The 21,403-nt window shown below is 54.6% G+C and overlaps 1 protein-coding gene across 1 annotated transcript in view; it reads left to right on the plus strand.

Moving 5' to 3' along the window:
- Positions 1 to 6,766: 6,766 nt before the first annotated feature.
- Positions 6,767 to 21,403, plus strand: part of LOC144950359 (alpha-N-acetylneuraminide alpha-2,8-sialyltransferase-like) — a 66,376-nt gene continuing 51,739 nt past the window's right edge. Inside the window, exon 1 of the mRNA XM_078880474.1 lies at positions 6,767 to 6,855. Within this exon, the coding sequence (XP_078736600.1) occupies positions 6,767 to 6,855 (89 nt within the window). The remainder of the gene's footprint in view (positions 6,856 to 21,403) is intronic.

The raw sequence follows: 21,403 nt of genomic DNA on the forward strand, positions 1-21,403 counted from the left end.
CCTCCTGTACACCAGGCGAGGTAGTTAACATCTCCTAGCCACCGTGATGATGATGAGAGAGAGAGACACGCAAACTCCAAATATACAGCAGCAGGCGTCAGGGTCGGGACCGAACCCACGACCTCCTGTATACCAGGCGAGGTAGTTAACATCTCATAGCCACCGTGATGATGATGAGAGAGAGAGAGACACGCAAACTCCAAATATACAGCAACAGGCGTCAGGGTCGAGATCGAGCCCACGACCTCCTGTATACCAGGCGAGGTAGTTAACATCTCATAGCCACCGTGATGATGATGAGAGAGAGACACGCAAACTCCAAATATACAGCAGCAGGCGTCATGGTTGAGATCGAACCCACGACCTCCTGTATACCAGGCGAGGTAGTTAACATATCCTAGCCACCGTGATGATGATGAGAGAGAGACACGCAACCTCCAAATATACAGCAGCAGGCGTCAGGGTCGGGACCGAACCCACGACCTCCTGTATACCAGGCGAGGTAGTTAACATCTCCCTCGGGAGCGTCTGAGCAAGAGGAGTGGAAGAGGCGATGTGGGGGGTGTGGGTGGGGCAGCGTTGAGCCTCGCCCTGCCCCTTAGCTGCAGGTGTCCCATTCCCATCCGCCGCTTGTTTTGTGGTCGTGGTGTAACATTCCTCTCCTGTCGATACCCCCGAAGCCCCTAAACCCTGACCGCCACGATGGCGACAGCGCGCAGTGCCGTTGGGCCACACACTAGTTGTTGACTACACACACGAGTTCACTACACAAGATTTGTTCACTACCCATACGAGTTCACTACACAAGATTTGTTCACTACCCACACGAGTTCACTACACAAGATTTGTTCACTACACACACGAGTTCACTACACAAGAGTTCAATCTTGATTTGAAGCTTTTGTGACTGCAGGAATCCATACTCTTTGGTTCTTTCGCTAAAGTCACGTAGGTAGAAAGTAAAATAAATCACGACGTTTCGGGCGCAACACAAGCGTCCGTCATCAGGTGGACGCTTGTGTTGCACCCGAAAACGTCGTGTTTTATTTTATACCTACGTGACTTTACCGAGTGAACCAAAGAGTGCACAAGAGTTGTTCACTACACACACGAGTTCACTGCACACACGAGTGTCATCACAGCCTCCGACACAAGAGTGGATTTCCACTCAGTCGTGCGTCAAGTCAACGCGTGCTTTGGCGTGTCGAACTTCTTTCGCACCGTGCGCCGTGTCGTCACCTCCGATCCCTTCCCCCGCGCCTCCATATCAGCAACGGCTGTCCACGTGCGGTGCGAAAGATGTACAACCACAACGTGCACCACAGCCAGCCCCAGCCAGCGCATCACAGGCAAAGGTCAGCTGTGACTGCCTGCTGAGACGAGGAAGTTGCAATGTCCCCACTCAGGATTTACCTGTTCGGGCGACTGCCGCTAGCGAGCACGCGTGGTCAGCACCGCTCCAAGCCGCCTTTGTCTCCCCCCACCACGCCCCCCCCCCAGGGCTGATAACGTTTCCACCACCGCACCGGGTGCTCATTTAAGGCTATGTCGACCTACGGGGGGAAGGGGGTGGGGAAGGCAGGCACGGGACACGACGGTGGTGCTGTGGGCAGCATCACGCCCGGCCGCCTTTGTATCTCCCTATGGGCAATGTTTGCACAGCGCACCAGGTACGGTGTTCATTTGAGGCTGAGTCGACCTAGGGGTGGGAGGGCCGGGGTGGGGGGGGAGACTCCAGGACCGGTTCAAATATTTACCACTGATGTTGGCTGTGAGCATTGCGGCGGAGGGAGCAGGTGCGGTTCGGGTATACCTGCCGCCCTGGTAAATACCGCGCTGGGTGACGAATCTGGCGATGTGCTCCAACAGTTGTGACCCCCACCCCCCCGATCCATCTCTTTATAACGAAGCGTGCTTTGCTTAGCTGCGTGTTTTTGTTTTTACAAATAAATAATTAGTGTAACTCTTAAATAAACGCGTGTGGAATTATTCGAGCCTTCCCAGCGAGGGGATGTCGCCCGAAGCGACGGACGTGGTCGGATGGCAGCGAGGAGCCCAGCCAACGCGCTACCTAGAACCAGAACCCACGAGTGGCGGTAGGGGAGGGTAGGGGGTGGGGATGTGGGGAGCGGTGGTGCAGCGGTTAGCGCTACGCTGCGCTACGAACCCGGCGACCTGAGTTCGATTCCCGCTCACGGCCACCAACGCCAAGTGACGATTATCTGAACCGGTCCTGGGCCTGCCCCTCCTAGATCGACTCAGCCTCAAATGAGTGCCTGGTGCGGTGTGTAAACATCGTCACTGGGGAGACAAAGACGGCAGGGCGTGGTGTTGGCCACCCACCCCCTCGTGTGCCGTGCCGACCTTCATAGGTGCTTGCAAACAGCACTTGCCCCAATAGTCTGTGCAGGCTATAGGGGGATCTTTGTCTTTGTGGGGGTGAGGGTGGTGGGTTGGGGTTTGTTTACAAATTGTGCCGCAGGTAGCTACAGGTGAGTCGAGGGGGCAGATCGCGGACAAAGAGATTCCCGAGATAGCCGGGCGCTGGGAGATCCACGAAGGCTCACAATGCGCACGTCTACATCACAGTGTCGATAAGGGTTTCTGGAAAAAAAAATCTTGTTTTTCTTGTTTTTCTTCTTCTTTCGATTTAAAGCTATCGTGACTGCATGGATTCATCTTCTTGGTTCTTTCGGTAAAGTCACGTAGAAGGGAAGTAATAAAATAATAAAAATAAAACATAATAAAATAATTCTCACGACGTTTCGGCTACAACGCAAGCAGCCGTCTTCAGGTGAAGAATGAGACACTGCCAAGCTTGGAGCTTATATAAAAGCTGGGGTCACAAAAAAGATCTCCAAAATCCTGATTAAACACAAGATTCAGGTCCGATTCAACACAGTACATAAAATCCGTGATCTGGTCCCGTCTGTAAAAGACGTGGTTCCAGACATACAGTACCCTGGCGTCTACAAACTAAGTTGCCTCTGTGGTAGCAGTTACATTGGAGAAACCAAACGACATGGCTCGGACCGCATCCGTGAACATAAAGCAGACCTGAAACACGGTAGGACAAACACCTCAGCCGTGGCAGATCACTGTTACAATTCAGTGGGCTCACATGACATTGACTTCTCCAAGACAGAGGTTCTCTGCAAGCCATCTGGCTACCATGAGAGATTCGTTCATGAGGCGATCCACATATACAAACACAGAGACAATTTCAACCGAGAAGACGGATTCTGGCTCAGCAATCATTGGAAGGACGTAATAAACCATTTCGGATCTTAACTGATTGTTGTTCACGTTTACGGTGACTTTCAGACCGCAGTCCACTGACTGGCATTGACTGTGTATCTTGTGTTCTCCACAGGGAATGCATCATTTGCTCCGCTGCGGGTCTGCTCCGCTCTCCCATTGACATGTTTCATTGCTTCTACATACTATTAACATTCCCTCCCTTTGTTAATGCTACCCCCTACCCCCTCCCTTTGATGCTGCTAATCCTGCATAATGCATGGGCATAATATGACTTTGAAACCCCCCCCGCCCACCTCCTACGCATTTCCCATGAATATGCTAAATTCCTCTTGATATGCACATTCTTTTGTCAAGGCGCTCTTCTTCCACCTCCAACCCAGCTTAAATATGAGCTCCAAGCTTGGCAGTGTCTCATTCTTCACCTGAAGACGGCTGCTTGCGTTGTAGACGAAACGTCGTGAGAATTATTTTATTATGTTTTATTTTTATTATTTTATTACTTCCCTTCTACGTGACTTTACCGAAAGAACCAAGAAGATTTCTTCTTCTTGTTATGTTTGCTGTTCTTATTCTTCTTCTCGTTCTTCTTATTCTTGTTGTTCTTGTTTGTTATTTTTCTTCTTGTTATGTTTGCTGTTCTTGTTCTTGTTGTTGTCGTTGTTCTTCTTCTGCTTCTTCTTGTTCTTGTTCTTTTTGTTGTTCGTCTTCTTGTTCTTGTTGTTGTTGTGCTTCTTCTTGTTCTGGTTTGTTATTCTTATTCTGCTTCTTCTTGTTGTTGTTGTTCTTCTTCTTCTTCTCGCTCTTCTTATTATTGTTGTTCTTGTTTGTTATTCTTCTTCTTGTTATGTTTGCTGTTCTTATTCTTGTTCTTGTTGTCGTTGTTTTTCTTCTGCTTCTTCTTGTTGTTGTTGTTCTTCTTCTCGTTCTTCTTATTATTGTTGTTCTTCTTTGTTATTCTTCTTGTTATGTTTGCTGTTCTTATTCTTGTTCTTGTTGTTGTTCTTCTTGTTCTTCTTTTTGTTCTTCGTCTTCTTCGGTGAAGGGGGCTGACAAGGCCGTTGTCGGTGCACGTTCTGCTCTCAATTCGTGGAGTTGTCCCCGTCACTTCGCTGTCTCGTGGTGTGTGCCGGTCTGTGGGGATCTTTCCATTCGGCAGAATTTGTGCGGCGATGTCGTTGTGGGACACCGTTGGCAGTCTTTTGCCTGCTGGTGTCGCTCCCTCGGTGTCTAAGGAGGCACCAGGAGCTTTACGCCGTGAGTTGAGTGAAATCTGATGACTCCGTCGCTTCTGGCGACCACCTTTGTTTTCTGGATTCATTTAGGGTAGTGCTTCCTAACCTGTTACTGCAGCCTTGCACCCCTTTGAATCCACTATGGAACACGAAATTATAGAAAATGGCTATTATTCCCCACAAACTTTACTTTTGTGACCAGGACTTTACGTGAAGGAATGACACAAACGCACAAGTTTTCTCCTTAAAAATAGGTACATTTCAAAACATCACTGTCCTGGTCACAAATGCAAAGTTTGTTGGTACTAATAGCCATTTTCTGTACTTTTGAAGCATAAGCAATTAGAAAATAACACTTACTACCCAGAAACAAAAAAACATATTTGTGTTTGTTACACAGTGTTCTCAATCATTAACAAACAATGTAATAATGCGTTTCAATGCATTACCTTCAAAACTAAGTCTGGCCATGTCTCGCTACCCCCCCCCCCCCCCACAAAGGCCATCTGGCACCCCCAGAGACGGACGGTGCGTGCACCCCAGGTTAAGAACTACTGATTTAGGGAGCCCAGAAGAGCTTTCCCACATTCTGGCCTTCCTGACTCTGTTTATTTCCGGAGTAGGGACTCGCTTCATTCGCTCCGGCATGTCAGTGCATCCCCGCCCGGTAACCCCTGTGGGATGTGTGAGCGGGACGATATGAGCAGAAGCTTGGTGAAACGTGCCCATAGTTTTCTGACTTTGGTGGTGATCCGGGAGACGATTTCTTAAGTTTTACCGTGGCGCAGGGGGTGTGGGGCGTGATCGTCGAGATTTCGAACCCCGATATTGCACTGAGACCAGTTCGGTAAGTTGCCCAGAACGCTTCTGGAAGCACACACACACACAGCGGTTCACCCGAACTGGCAAACGCGACGACAAAGCCACTGGGGTCAGGCTTTTGATTCGTTCCTCCGTCGTGCCGAATGGAAGCGGCCTCGATCTTTAGCCATAGGAGCAGGAGGTGACGGGTTTACCAGCTTGCTGCCCAGTCGACGACCTACCCTTCTCCACAGGTTTCAAATCGGTCGCATAGCCCCAGGCCGTGTTGATGGCTGTTGGAGTCACCGGTGGCATGCTTGGGGCTCCGTGCCGCGCTTGGAGGTTTGTGGACATGTCTCACAGAAGTACATCCTCGATTTACCGATGACGACGAGAGCGACAAAGGTGGTGGTGGCTGTGGGTTAGTTGCTTTTTTTCCAGGCTCGTTGTGGCAGGATCCTTAAGATGGGATTCCTTGCCGGTCCGTGCCTGCGATGGTTGGTCGCTGTGGCAGCCAAAGCAGAAATCCAGGGGTGGTGTGGTGGGAGGATTTTCACTTTTGAGGCTCTTCTGTTGTTTCCGTTGTCGTCGTCGGCTGGACTTGGAGCTTCTCGGAGCCAGGAGGATGTTGAGCCGTGATTTCCGAGGAAACATCCGACGAAGGTCGCACCTGGGCGTCGATAGCCCCCCCCCCTCCCTGCTCTACATTTAGACGGCACAGACGTAGCAATGCCCCCTCACCCACCCGACCCCGCGCTGTGGTAAGTTTGGCCCTGACAAAGGACCGCTTTGGCTTTGGCATTGCTGCAAATCCTAATTGGGGAGGGGCCTTTTCGGGCGTTTGATCGCCAGGGACGACGACATTAGTTTGTGACGAGCGAGTCACAGTGGAGACCACGGGAAAGTCGTCATCTTCTCCAGCAACGCTCCATAGACACGACTCCATAGACAATGCCCCATTGATATCCTTTCATTGATAGCGCTCCATTTATAACGCGCCATTGATAACGCTCCATACGCCCCACCCCGTAGACACCTTTCGATTGATGACGCTCCATTGATAACGCTCCATTTATAACACGCCATTGATAACGCTCTATTGAAAACGCTCCATATGCACCACACCATAGACACCATTCCATTTATAATTCTCCATTGATAACGCGCCATTGATAACGCTCTATAGGCACCACCCGTTAGACCCCATTCCATCGATAACGCGCCATTGATAACGCTCCATTGATAACGCTCCATAGAAACCACCACCGTAGACACCATTCCATTGATAACGCTCCATTGACAACGCTCTGAAGTTCTACACTCCATTCATAACGCTCCATAGACACCGCTCCATAGACAACGCTCCATAGGCAACACTCCATAGGCACCTCTCCATCGTTAACGCTACATCGATAACGCTCCATTTAAAAACGCTCGGAATTTCAACGCTCCGTTGTAAGACGTCGCGCTCAATGGGCCTCCACATTCCGCGTGCCCAAGGGCGCCCGAGGCTGCTCGCCGAGCCGAACTTGGGGCCCAGCCGCTCGGAGGCGGGTGGGCGGTGAGCGTGTCGATGCACGCTCCAGCCCGAATCGCGCTTGTGAGGTTTGAGTGGATGGTGATTTATGCCGCTTCGTGACGGGCTGTGTGTGTGTGTGGCTGTGTGTGTGGCTGTGTGTGTGTGTGGCTGTGTGTGTGGGTGGACGCGGTGTTGACTACCCACCCCCTCGTGTGCCGTTCTGGCCTTAGGTAGGTGCTTGTGTAATGTAGTAACTCGGCGGGAGACGACTTCACGGGTAACACACTCTTTATTTTATCAAACTCGTTCACAGGTGACTAACACCTACTTTGTATCTCGGGTGACAACCACCCACTTAGTATCTCGGGTGACAAACACCCACTTAGTATCTCGGGTGACAAACACCCACTTAGCTACTTGGCGACTAACGCCCACTGAGCTACTCGGATGACCAACATCCACTTAGTATCTCGGGTGACAAACACCCACTTAGCTACTCGGCGACTAACGCCACTGAGCTACTCGGATGACCAACATCCACTTAGCTACTCGGCGACTAACGCCACTGAGCTACTCGGGACACTCCCTGCCCGGGGTATCCGTCTCGACTGTGGGTCCCCAGCCCGACCCACGGGGGCGTCGGACCCCGGGTCCCACAGCCTCGCCTCCGAGCCACACAGGGCCCCGGTTCCCACAAGGACGGCGGGACTAGGGGTCTCGGGGCACTAGGTCTTCAGCTCCGTCTTCGGGTCTTCAACTGGGTAACTCTCCCCGAGTGCTCTCGCGCGTCCCCCTTTATACCCCACCTGCGGACGTCGCTGCGAGCACCCACTTATTCGACCAATCGCTGGGCGCTGGCTACGATCCTCTTTTCCCACATCTCATCGTGCCTCACCACCCACGCCGCGCCGCCCCGTCATCTGTCACTCCCGGCGCGCGCGTCCACACAACGCCCACAACGCGTGCCCAACCCCGCACCCCGCGCCGCCCCGTGATCCATCACTGTCACAGTCGGCGCACGTCAATACCACCACTACACTTGCTCGCTAACAGCACTTGCCTCAACAGTCTGTTAAGGCTACACGGGGGAACTGTGTTTTTGTCTTTGGCTACGGTAGTAGTAGCGCTACGAACCCGGCCACCCGAGTTCGATTCCCACTCACGGCCAACACCGGTGACGATTATCTGAACCAGTCGTGGGCCTCCCCTAGGTCGACTCAGCCTCAAATGAGTACCTGGTGCCTCCCCACTGGGGAGACAAAGGCGGCCGAGCGTGGCGCTGGCCACCCACTCCCTCGTGTGCCACAATGCCGACCTTCATTGCTGCTACTCCCTCATGGCACTTGCCCCAACAGTCTGTTATAGGCTGCACGGGGGGTCTTTGTCTTTGTGTGTAATGGTGAGGGAGTGGTAGTGTAGCGGTCAGCAGGCTGCTAAGCGGAGGTGAAGGAATGGGTGGACGGGTGGGTGGGGGCGGAGGGTTTGGCTGGAGGGGTGGGTGGAGGTGCATGTGGGGAGCGGTGGTGCAGCGGTTAGCGCTACGCTGCGCTATGAACCCCGGCGACCCGAGTTCGATTCCCGCTCACGGCCATCACCGGTGACGATTATTTGAACCGATCATGGGCCTCCCTTAGGTCGACTCGGCCTCAAATGAGTACACCTGGTGTGGCGTTCAAATAATCGCCACTGGGGAGACAAAGGCGACTGTGCGTGGTGTTGGCCACCCACTCACTCGTGTGGCGTGCCGGCCTTGATAGGTGCTCGCTAACAGCACTTGCCCCACCAGTGTGTCCATGCTATACGGGGGATCTTTGTCTTTATTCGGGGTGTGTGTGGAAAGCGGGGTTGTTGCGGTCCAACACCAATTATCTGAACCGGTCATGGGCCTCCCTTAGTTCGACTCGGCCTCAAATGAGTACACCTGGTGCGGCGCTTATACAGGGGACGAGGGTGATTAACATCTTTGTCTTGGGGGTGTCGGTAAAATGCATCTGTAAATAACTCTCAATGCGGCGACGATCATCCATCCAGGGCCCCACTCGGAACCGCGAACGGCCTGGACTCAAACCTGGAATTTTACACTTCCTATTGGGTTGCTTTAACATATTTTGCCATGCCCATTGAAAACCTAATCTTACTTGTTTTTTTCCACGCGGAAATGTTATCATCGCTCGCGCCTGTGATTTGCATCGCCCCCCCACCATCTTCCTCATGACACCGACATGGGGGGGGGGGGGTGATTGTCCAGATTGTCCAGGCATGCAGCTGCTACGGCTGCTGCATTTGGCACGCAGTTCACAGGGACGGCCTCCACAGAGCCGGAAGGATGCCCTGGTGGTCCCAACCTTTTAACTTGCGGGGGGTATCTCCCCCCACCTCCTCCTCCTTCTCCTCCTCAGTGTGCCGGGTAATGCCCTGGCAAGAATGAGTTATTGTGGTGTACGCACGTAGCCAACCATAATGATCAGAGGATGCGGTGACTGTGTGGGTGGGTGACTATGTGAGTGAGCGACTAAAGCATGTGAGTCTATGCATGTGTAATGAGCGACTTCCACGATACGTCGTGTAGAGGGTACTTCTTCTTTATTGCTCACACTGGGCACAACACAGGCCAATACTTATTCCTCCTCACAGTACAACACGAGGTATTAACGTCTCTACTGGCTACACACTCGGTGTGGTCCCATCGCCCTCACTCGGCTACGCCGATGACTGGCGGCGTGACAATGACGACGATGGAAACCACGCAGAAGATCTTCCACGTGGCCGGACGACTGAGAGAGATGTCGGCGAGCAGCAACGCAGCCAGGACCCAAGACCTCACACACGAGCCCCGAGCCCCGGGTCCGCTCCCCCTTATATCCCTCCAGGCCCTCTCGTGGACCCTTCGAGCAGGTTCCCGAAGTTTCTCGGCTAACCCCACCTGTTACCTTTGACCCAGATGCACCTCCTTCTCTAATTGGTTGTTACTTAACCGTGCCCGTACCTGTGATTCCCCTTCCAGGCCAGCAGGTGTCACACTGTCATTACACACGTGCAGTGATGACTTGACACACTTCTCTTGAGATGGCACTTTATTGAAGACACGTTCACTTGACATCAGGAGGAGACCCCACTGCAAAAGCCCCGAGTCTCCCGCGTATCTCCCCCTTATATACCAATCACTGACTCTGGGCGCTCGCTCCACCGGCAGACTCTACCGTCCTCTTCTGTCACCTGACCATCCTTCCTTCTCGAATAATCCCGCGGCCACCAGTCCCTTCGCACTCACAACTGATACCCGTCATTACCTCCCGTAGCGACCAGTCCCCTTCGCACTCACAACTGACTCCCCTGTCATTTCCTCCCATAGCCACCAGTCCCTTCACACTCACAACTGTTACCCCTGGCATTACCTCCTGTGGCCACCAGTCTCTTCGCACTCACAACTGATACCCCTGTCATTACCTCCCGTGGCTACTAGTGCATTTGGACTGCAGGCTGACTCCCCTACCATTACCACCCATGGCTACTAGTCCCCTCACGCCGCAGGCAGGCTCTATTGTCATTACATATGTACGTTGAACTTCTTTCACACCGTACGTAGACAACCCTGCTAATATGGTGAGTGAGTGATTGGGTGAGTGAGTGAAACCACTGTGGTTTCGACCAGGATGGTCCTGCACGCACAGCAATGTATTTGTTCGCATGTTACTGCAGAGGTGTAGGGCATTCCAAAAGGCCCTCCATCTTGGATTTGTTGACCTGGCGAAGGCCTATGATATCATCAATAGGCCCAGAGTTCTGGGTATTTTCTTCGTGTTTTTGGGGTCCAGACCGTCTGCTCACAACCTATAAACTAAACTTTTATTTTATTTTTACCAGGTAAAGGCCACTGAGCTCTGTAACTCTTTTGCAAAAGCGACCTGGCTATGACAAATGAAAGCTCGACGAAGTGGGCTTATCGTGTGGACATTTCTATCAGCCACATACTTCAAACACGTGACGTTGATACTAAATGTAGAGGGATAAATCGGAGGACCCGGAGAAAATTCCACGCGACCAAGGGGAGAGAGAGACACGTAAACTCCCGCACGGCGCCTCGCTCGGAGCTTTCTCCACCTCCCGCTTGGCAGCCCTTCTGCTGCCGTCGCTCCCGTAGCCTTTCTGCTGGCTCCCGATGCAGCTCCGCTGCTGGCTTTCTCTCAGCCTCTCCGCCCCGATCTGTAGCCCCTCGGCTGCTCTCTCTGCAGCCCCACCGCTGCTCTCCGTCTCCCCCGTGCCCGGACACCGCTGGCCAACGGTGCAGAGTCCCGTCCTGTGGCGATCACACCACTTCCCACCTCCTGCCCTGCGTGGCCTTCTCCCGTCTTTATTCTTACACTCTCTCCTCATCTCTTCCGGTTCCCGCCCTTAAGAGCTCACCCTTCTCCCCACGTGACCCAACTCCTCCCCCCTGTTACGTCATATCCGCGAGGCCGTTTACGCCCGCATTACAAATATACAACAGCAGGCGTTAGGGTCAGGATCGAACCCACGACCTCCTGTGTACCAGGCGAGGTAGTTAACATCTTCTAGCCACCGTGATGATGATGAGAGAGAGAGACACGCAGACTCCAAATATCCAGCAGCAGGCGTTAGGGTCGGGATTGAACCCACGACCTCCTGTACACCAGGCGAGGTAGATAACATCTCCTAGCCACCGTGATGATGATGAGAGAAAGAGACACGCAAACTCCAAATATACAGCAGCAGGTGTCAGGGTCTGGATCGAGCCCACGACCTCCTGCTAACCAGGCGAGGTCGTTAACATCTCCTAGCTACCGTGATGATGATGAGAGAGAGAGACACGCAAACTCCATATATACAGCAGCAAGCGTCAGGGTCGGGATCGAAACCCCTTCGTGTGCCACAGTTTGCCGGCCTTCATCGGGTGCAGCTGCTACTCACAGCACTTGCCCCAACACGTCTCTCATGGCTACACCTGCGGCGGGGGATCTTTATCTTTGTGGGTGCGTACGTGGAGGGTAGTACATATTCGATTTGCGAAATCTGTTTGTGTTCTGTTAAAATGTCAATCGCAGCGCTGTGGGGTGGGGTGGGCGTCTGAACGCGTCGTCGTGTGCGCACAGGGAATTTGGTTAGGAGAGCGAGTGGGTGGGTGGGTGGGTGAGTGGGTTGGTGAGTTGGTGGGTGGGTGAGTGAGTGAGTGGGTGAGCGCGTGAGAAAGTGAGTGAGTGGGTGGGTTGGTGAGTTGGTGGGTGGGTGAGTGAGTGAGTGAGTGTGTGAGTGGGTGGGTGGGTTGGTGAGTTGGTGTGTGGGTGAGTGAGTGAGTGGGTGAGCGCGTGAGAAAGTGAGTGAGTGGGTGGGTTGGTGAGTTGGTGGGTGGGTGGGTGAGTGAGTGAGTGAGTGGGTGAGTGGGTGGATGGGTTGGTGAGTTGGTGGGTGGGTGAGTGGGTGGGTGAGTGAGTGGGTGAGTGGGTGGGTGGGTGGGTGAGTGGGTGGGTGAGTGGGTGGGTGGGTGAGTTGGTGGTGGGTGAGTTAGTGAGTGGGTGAGTGGGTGGGTTGGTTGGTGAGTTGGTGGGTGGGTGAGTGAGTGAGTGGGTGAGTGCATGAGAAAGTGAGCAGGTGGGTGAGTGGGTTGGTGGGTTGGTGGGTGAGTGAGTGGATGAAAAAGTGAGTGGGTTGGTGGGTGGGTGAGTGAGTGGGTGGGTTAGTGACTGGGTGAGCGCGTGAGAAAGTGAGTGAGTGGGTGGGTGGGTTGGTGAGTTGGTGGGTGGGTGAGTGAGTGGGTGGGTTAGTGAGTTGGTGGGTGGGTTAGTGAGTGAGTGAGTGCATGAGAAAGTGAGCAGGTGGGTGAGTGGGTTGGTGGGTGAGTGAGTGGATGAGAAAGTGAGTGGGTTGGTGGGTGGGTGAGTGAGTGGGTGGGTGAGTGCATGAGAAAGTGAGTAGGTGGGTGGGTGAGTGGGTTGGTTGGTTGGTGGGTGAGTGCGTGAGAAAGTGAGTGGATGGGTGAGTGGGTTGGTGAGTTGGTGGGTGGGTGGGTGAGTGGATGAGAAAGTGAGTGGGTGGGTGAGTGGGTTAGTGGGTTGGTGGGTGGGTGAGTGAATGGGTGAGTACATGAGAAAGTGTGCAGTTGGTGGGTGGGTAAGTGGGTTGGTGAGTTGGTGGGTGGGTGAGTGAGTGAGTAGGTGAGTGCGTGAGAAAGTGAGTGGATGAGTGGGTGAGTGGGTTGGTGAGTTTGTGGGTTGGTGGGTGGGTGAGTGAGTGGATGAGAAAGTGAGTGGGTGGGTGAGTGGGTTAGTGAGTTGGTGGGTGGGCGAGTGAGTGAGTAGGTGAGTGCGTGAGAAAGTGAGTGGATGAGTGGGTGAGTGAGTTGGTGGGTTGGTGGGTGGGTGAGCGAGTGAGCGGATGAGAAAGTGAGTGGGTGGGTGAGTGGTTTGGTGAGTTGGTGGGTGGGTGAGTGAGTGGGTGAGTGCATGAGAAAGTGAGCAGGTGGGTGGGTGAGTGGGTTGGTTGGTTGGTTGGTTGTTGGGTGAGTGAGTGAGAAAGTGAGTGGATGGGTGAGTGGGTTGGTGAGTTGGTGGGTGGGTGGGTGAGTGAGTGGATGAGAAAGTGAGTGGGTGGGTGAGTGGGTTAGTGGGTTGGTGGGTGGGTGAGTGAATGGGTGAGTACATGAGAAAGTGTGCAGTGGGTGGGTGGGTAAGTGGGTTCGTGAGTTGGTGGGTGGGTGAGTGAGTGAGTAGGTGAGTGCGTGAGAAAGTGAGTGGATTAGTGGGTGAGTGGGTTGGTGAGTTGGTGGGTTGGTGGGTGGGTGAGTGAGTGAGTGGATGAGAAAGTGAGTGGGTGGGTGAGTGGGTTAGTGAGTTGGTGGGTGGGTGATTGAGTGGTGAGTGCATGAGAAAGTGAGCAGGTGGGTGGGTGGGTAAGTGGGTTGGTGAGTTGGTGGGTGGGTGGGTGGGTGAGTGAGTGGATGAGAAAGTGAGTGGGTGGGTGAGTTGGTTGGTTGGTTGGTTGGTTGTTGGGTGAGTGAGTGAGAAAGTGAGTGGATGGGTGAGTGGGTTGGTGAGTTGGTGGGTGGGTGGGTGAGTGAGTGGATGAGAAAGTGAGTGGGTGGGTGAGTGGGTTAGTGGTTTGGTGGGTGGGTGAGTGGGTTGGTGAGTTGGTGGGTGGGTGAGTGAGTGAGTAGGTGAGTGCGTGAGAAAGTGAGTGGATGAGTGGGTGAGTGGGTTGGTGAGTTTGTGGGTTGGTGGGTGGGTGAGTGAGTGAGTGGATGAGAAAGTGAGTGGGTGGGTGAGTGGGTTAGTGAATTGGTGGGTGGGCGAGTGAGTGAGTAGGTGAGTGCGTGAGAAAGTGAGTGGATGAGTGGGTGAGTGAGTTGGTGGGTTGGTGGGTGGGTGAGCGAGTGAGCGGATGAGAAAGTGAGTGGGTGGGTGAGTGGTTTGGTGAGTTGGTGGGTGGGTGAGTGAGTGGGTGAGTGCATGAGAAAGTGAGCAGGTGGGTGGGTGAGTGGGTTGGTTGGTTGGTTGTTGGGTGAGTGAGTGAGAAAGTGAGTGGATGGGTGAGTGGGTTGGTGAGTTGGTGGGTGGGTGGGTGAGTGAGTGGATGAGAAAGTGAGTGGGTGGGTGAGTGGGTTAGTGGGTTGGTGGGTGGGTGAGTGAATGGGTGAGTACATGAGAAAGTGTGCAGTGGGTGGGTGGGTAAGTGGGTTCGTGAGTTGGTGGGTGGGTGAGTGAGTGAGTAGGTGAGTGCGTGAGAAAGTGAGTGGATTAGTGGGTGAGTGGGTTGGTGGGTTGGTGGGTGGGTGAGTGGGTTAGTGAGTTGGTGGGTGGGTGATTGAGTGGTGAGTGCATGAGAAAGTGAGCAGGTGGGTGGGTGGGTAAGTGGGTTGGTGAGTTGGTGGGTGGGTGGGTGGGTGAGTGTGTGGATGAGAAAGTGAGTGGGTGGGTGGGTGAGTGGGTTGGTTGGTTGGTTGTTGGGTGAGTGAGTGAGTGAGAAAGTGAGTGGATGGGTGAGTGGGTTGGTGAGTTGGTGGGTGGGTGGGTGAGTGAGTGGATGAGAAAGTGAGTGGGTGGGTGAGTGGGTTAGTGGTTTGGTGGGTGGGTGAGTGAATGGGTGAGTACATGAGAAAGTGTGCAGTGGGTGGGTGGGTAAGTGGGTTCGTGAGTTGGTGGGTGGGTGGGTGAGTGAGTGAGTAGGTGAGTGCGTGAGAAAGTGAGTGGATTAGTGGGTGAGTGGGTTGGTGAGTTGGTGGGTTGGTGGGTGGGTGAGTGAGTGGATGAGAAAGTGAGTGGGTGGGTGAGTGGGTTAGTGGGTTGGTGGGTGGGTGAGTGAATGGGTGAGTGCATGAGAAAGTGAGCAGGTGGGTGGGTGGGTAAGTGGGTTGGGGAGTTGGTGGGTGGGTGAGTGAGTGAGTAGGTGAGTGCGTGAGTGGATGAGTGGGTGAGTGAGTTGGTGGGTTGGTGGGTTGGTGGGTGGGTGGGTGAGTGAGTGAGCGGATGAGAAAGTGAGTGGGTGGGTGAGTGGTTTGGTGAGTTGGTGGGTGGGTGAGTGAGTGGGTGAGTGCATGAGAAAGTGAGCAGGTGGGTGGGTGAGTGGGTTGGTTGGTTGGTTGGTTGTTGGGTGAGTGAGTGAGAAAGTGAGTGGATGGGTGAGTGGGTTGGTGAGTTGGTGGGTGGGTGGGTGAGTGAGTGGATGAAAAAGTGAGTGGGTGGGTGAGTGGGTTAGTGGGTTGGTGGGTGGGTGAGTGAATGGGTGAGTACATGAGAAAGTGTGCAGTGGGTGGGTGGGTAAGTGGGTTCGTGAGTTGGTGGGTGGGTGAGTGAGTGAGTAGGTGAGTGCGTGAGAAAGTGAGTGGATTAGTGGGTGAGTGGGTTGGTGAGTTGGTGGGTTGGTGGGTGGGTGAGTGAGTGAGTGGATGAGAAAGTGAGTGGGTGGGTGAGTGGGTTAGTGAGTTGGTGGGTGGGTGATTGAGTGGTGAGTGCATGAGAAAGTGAGCAGGTGGGTGGGTGGGTAAGTGGGTTGGTGAGTTGGTGGGTGGGTGGGTGGGTGAGTGAGTGGATGAGAAAGTGAGTGGGTGGGTGGGTGAGTGGGTTGGTTGGTTGGTTGGTTGTTGGGTGAGTGAGTGAGAAAGTGAGTGGATGGGTGAGTGGGTTGGTGAGTTGGTGGGTGGGTGGGTGAGTGAGTGGATGAGAAAGTGAGTGGGTGGGTGAGTGGGTTAGTGGTTTGGTGGGTGGGTGAGTGGGTTGGTGAGTTGGTGGGTGGGTGAGTGAGTGAGTAGGTGAGTGCGTGAGAAAGTGAGTGGATGAGTGGGTGAGTGGGTTGGTGAGTTTGTGGGTTGGTGGGTGGGTGAGTGAGTGGATGAGAAAGTGAGTGGGTGGGTGAGTGGGTTAGTGAATTGGTGGGTGGGCGAGTGAGTGAGTAGGTGAGTGCGTGAGAAAGTGAGTGGATGAGTGGGTGAGTGAGTTGGTGGGTTGGTGGGTGGGTGAGCGAGTGAGCGGATGAGAAAGTGAGTGGGTGGGTGAGTGGTTTGGTGAGTTGGTGGGTGGGTGGGTGAGTGAGTGGGTGAGTGCATGAGAAAGTGAGCAGGTGGGTGGGTGAGTGGGTTGGTTGGTTGGTTGTTGGGTGAGTGAGTGAGAAAGTGAGTGGATGGGTGAGTGGGTTGGTGAGTTGGTGGGTGGGTGAGTGAGTGAGTGGATGAGAAAGTGAGTGGGTGGGTGAGTGGGTTAGTGGGTTGGTGGGTGGGTGAGTGAATGGGTGAGTACATGAGAAAGTGTGCAGTGGGTGGGTGGGTAAGTGGGTTCGTGAGTTGGTGGGTGGGTGAGTGAGTGAGTAGGTGAGTGCGTGAGAAAGTGAGTGGATTAGTGGGTGAGTGGGTTGGTGGGTTGGTGGGTGGGTGAGTGAGTGAGTGGATGAGAAAGTGAGTGGGTGGGTGAGTGGGTTAGTGAGTTGGTGGGTGGGTGATTGAGTGGTGAGTGCATGAGAAAGTGAGCAGGTGGGTGGGTAAGTGGGTTGGTGAGTTGGTGGGTGGGTGGGTGGGTGAGTGTGTGGATGAGAAAGTGAGTGGGTGGGTGGGTGAGTGGGTTGGTTGGTTGGTTGTTGGGTGAGTGAGTGAGAAAGTGAGTGGATGGGTGAGTGGGTTGGTGAGTTGGTGGGTGGGTGGGTGAGTGAGTGGATGAGAAAGTGAGTGGGTGGGTGAGTGGGTTAGTGGTTTGGTGGGTGGGTGAGTGAATGGGTGAGTACATGAGAAAGTGTGCAGTGGGTGGGTGGGTAAGTGGGTTCGTGAGTTGGTGGGTGGGTGGGTGAGTGAGTGAGTAGGTGAGTGCGTGAGAAAGTGAGTGGATTAGTGGGTGAGTGGGTTGGTGAGTTGGTGGGTTGGTGGGTGGGTGAGTGAGTGGATGAGAAAGTGAGTGGGTGGGTGAGTGGGTTAGTGGGTTGGTGGGTGGGTGAGTGAATGGGTGAGTGCATGAGAAAGTGAGCAGGTGGGTGGGTGGGTAAGTGGGTTGGGGAGTTGGTGGGTGGGTGAGTGAGTGAGTAGGTGAGTGCGTGAGTGGATGAGTGGGTGAGTGAGTTGGTGGGTTGGTGGGTTGGTGGGTGGGTGGGTGAGTGAGTGAGCGGATGAGAAAGTGAGTGGGTGGGTGAGTGGGTTGGTGAGTTGGTGGGTGGGTGAGTGAGTGGGTGAGTGCATGAGAAAGTGAGCAGGTGGGTGGGTGAGTGGGTTGGTTGGTTGGTTGTTGGGTGAGTGAGTGAGTGCGTGAGAAAGTGAGTGGATGGTTGAGTGGGTTGGTGGGTTGGTGAGTTGTGGGTGGGTGAGTGAGTGGTGAGTACATGAGAAAGTGAGCAGTGGGTGGGTGGGTAAGTGGGTTGGTGAGTGGGTGGGTGGGGTGGGTGAGTGAGTGAGTGAGTGGGTGAGTGCGTGAGAAAGTGAGTGGGTTGGTGAGTTGGTGGGTGGGTGAGTGAGTGAGTGGGTGAGTGCGTGATAAAGTGAGTGGATGAGTGGGTGAGTGGGTTGGTGAGTTGGTGGGTGATTGGGCGATTGCCACTATGGAACAACGCATTTTGCCTTTGGTTGTTGGAGTTGTTAGCGTCATTTAAGTCTGTCGGGGGGATTAACGGCGCTCTGGTTTGCTTTGTCATTGCAGAGCGCTTTCCAGCATGCCACGTGACGTCTTCCAGCACCACCAGGTTCGTCCACTCCACCACCCCCAGCCACTTCCCACAAGTTTTGCGAGTGAATGAGTGAGCACGTGAGTGAGCGTGTGAGTGCGCGAGTAAGTGGGTATGTGAGTGCGTGAGTGTGCGAGTGAGTGAGTGTGCGAGCGAGTGAGTATGCGAGTAAGTGGGTATGTGAGTACGTGAGTGTGCGAGTGAGTGAGTGTGCGAGCGAGTGAGTATGCGAGTAAGTGGGTATGTGAGTACGTGAGTGTGCGAGTGAGTGAGTGTGCGAGCGAGTGAGTATGCGAGCGAGCGACTGAGGGAGTGTGTGAATGTCCGAGCGAGTGAGTGAGTATGTGAGTGAGTGTGCGAGCGAGCGAGTGAGTGTGTGAGTGTGCGGGCGAGTGAGTGAGTGAGTAAGCACGTGAATGAGTGAGTGTGTGAGTGTGCGAGTGAGTGTGTGAATGTGCGAGCGAGTGAATTTGCGAGTGAGTGTGTGAGTGAGTGTGCAAGGGCGCGAGTGAGCATGTGAGTGAGCGTGTGGCCATGTGAGTGAGTGTGTGAGGCAGTAATTGAGTGAGTGAGCGTGTGAGTGAGTGTGTGAGTGAGTGGGGAGCTGTAGTGTAGCAGTTATCGTGCTGCGCTACGAACCCGGCAACCAGAGTTCAATTCCCGCTCACGGCCAACACCGGTGACGATTATCTGAACCGGTCCTGGACCTCCCCTCGGTCGACTCAGCCACAAATGGGTACCTGGTGCGGTGTGTAAACATCGGCACTTGGGGAGACAAAGGCAGCGGTGCGTGGTGCCGGCCACCCACCCCCTCGTGTGCCGTTCCTGCCTTCGAAGGTGATCTCTTACAGCACTTGCCCCAACAGTCTGTTAAAGGCAATGGGGGGGGGGTCTTTGTCTTTTTGTGAAATTTTTCGAGCGCTGAGTGCGCTTGGTCGACAGCTCGCAAAGCCACGCACGCCGAGTTTCCAGCTCATGGCAGAGTGAGAGCTAAAAAAAAAGTCGAGATGTTGTCATCCCTAGAAGGGGGGGGGGGGGTTGGTGGAGGGTTTATTGCGGACGGATGTGTTGCGTCGAGCGAACAGCGCAGCAGAGCCTCGGCATGCCCCCCACCCCCTCCCCACCCTCCTCCCTCAACACTCTGCAGGGTTTACGGGCGAAGTGGCGTCACCGTGAACGACACCGACGCCATTCGACAACTCGGGTCGTGCGCGCGAGAGCGCCTCGAAAGCGGATGGGGGAAACGTGGCGGGGGGGGGGGGTGCGAAGGGGTGTGGGGGAGGTGGTGGGGGGGGTGGTAGTGGTGGGGGTTGGGGGTGGTGGGGGGGTGGTGTGGGTAGTGGTGGGGGGGAGGGTGAGGGCGGGGGGGTGGTGGGGGGGGTGGTGGGGTGGTGTTGTGGGTGGTAGTGGTGGGAGGGTGGTGGTGGGGGGTGGTGTGGGTGGTAGTGGTGGGGGGAGGGTGGGGGGAGGGTGGAGGTGGGGGGGTGAGGGTGGGGGGGTGGTGGGGGTAAGAGTGGCGAACCGCGTCGCACACAGAATCATCGAGGGTTATCTCGCCAAACCCTCTGTCAAAGTGCCGTTCACCATCACCACGTCTGTGTGTGTGTTGGTGTGACCATCACCACGTGTGTGTGTGTGTGTGTTGGGGTGACCACCACCACCACAACCACCACGTGTGTGTTGGGGTGACCACCACAACCACCACGTGTGTGTTGGGGTGACCACCAGCACGTGTGTGTGTGTTGGGGTGACCATCACCACGTGTGTGTGTGTTGGGGTGACCACCACCACCACCACCAGCACCACCACGTGTATGTGTTGGGGCCTCCACGGGTCCCTCTGGCTGGGTGCGTCTCCGCGGTGGCTGTGGACGAGAGCGTCGCGGTCGTCGACTTCGGACGACGGCCTCGAGGCTCATCGACGTTCACAGTTATCGTCTCGGGCGCCAATTCTTACATCACTCTCTTTGTTGTTTGCTCGCGATTGTTTAACCACAAAAAGTAAACTGCGGTGCAACTACCCTGATTCAATGCCACCCCTCCCACCCAACACCCCCTCTCCAAACATAAACCCTTTATATTTGCATGATGAAGACATGTTCCGATATAATCTTGGATTTGTGTGTTCGTTGAACTTGTTCGCGCTGTAGCGCGCCCATTCAGAGGTGCGTGGGAAGGACAACAAACTACAGGATAATGCAGTTTTAAGGAAATGTATTGACCCTGACAAGTTGATAATGGAGATGGAGGAGGCTTGGGCAGGAGGCCTCAATCCAGCAGTGGATTGAACCTGGCTGGTTGGTTGATGATGATGATGATGATGGAGGTGAAGGAGTCTTGGGCAGGAGGCCTCCATCCAGCAGTGGATTGACCCTGGCTGGTTGACGACGACGACTGTGTAATCCCACGACCGCCGCACTCAGCAGCTGACCCCAGTGCCACGTGTGTTTCTCGCACGCAGCAGGAGAGGAGGCGAGGCGAGGCGACGGCGGTCGATGGTGAACCCCAGAGCACTGGGTGAGTCCACAGGGCAACAGACAAAGGTCCCCCGTGTAGCCTGCAACGGCCTCTGGGGCAAGTGCTGTTCGCGAGCACCTACGAAGGCCGGCAAGGCACACGAGGGGGTGGGGTGGCCAATACCGCGCCCGGCCGCCTTTGTCTTCCCGGTGGCGATGTTTTTACACACCGCACCAGGTACTCATTTCAGCCTGGGTCGACCTAAGGGAGGCCCAGTACCGGTTCAGATAATCGTCACCGGGATTGGCCGTGAGCGGGGATTGAACTCGGGTCGCCAGGTTCGTAGCAAAGAGCGCTAACCGCTACACTACCGCTCCCCACTCACACGCACACACACGCACGCACACACACACAGTCACACGCACACACACGCACGCACACACACACGCACACAGTCACACGCACACACACACACGCAGACACGCACACACACACGCAGACACACATGCACACACGCACACACACAGTCACACGCACACATGCACGCACACACACACGCACACAGTCACACGCACACACACACACGCAGACACGCACACACACATGCACACACCACGCACACACACACACACGCAGACACGCAAACACACATAATGCACACACCACACACACAGTCACACGCACACACACACGCACATACACATGCACACACACATGCACACACACACAGTCACACGCACACACACACACGCAGTCACGCACACACACAGGCACACGCAAATACGCGCGCCAGCGACGTTTTACGCGAGCACTTTTAAAATTCCGAATTGAATTACTGCCGTCTCCCACACGCCCATCATGAACCCCCTGTTTGTGTGTGAGAGACAGAGAGAGACAGGAGAGACACCCAGACCCAGGGCTCAAACCCCCAAGATCTCAGCTGTGCCTGTTCAGAGTCTCTGACATGGCCATTATGAACCGTGTATTGG

Source organism: Lampetra fluviatilis, chromosome 57, assembly GCF_964198595.1.
Source record: "Lampetra fluviatilis chromosome 57, kcLamFluv1.1, whole genome shotgun sequence".
In the NCBI taxonomy this organism is placed as follows: domain Eukaryota; kingdom Metazoa; phylum Chordata; class Hyperoartia; order Petromyzontiformes; family Petromyzontidae; genus Lampetra; species Lampetra fluviatilis.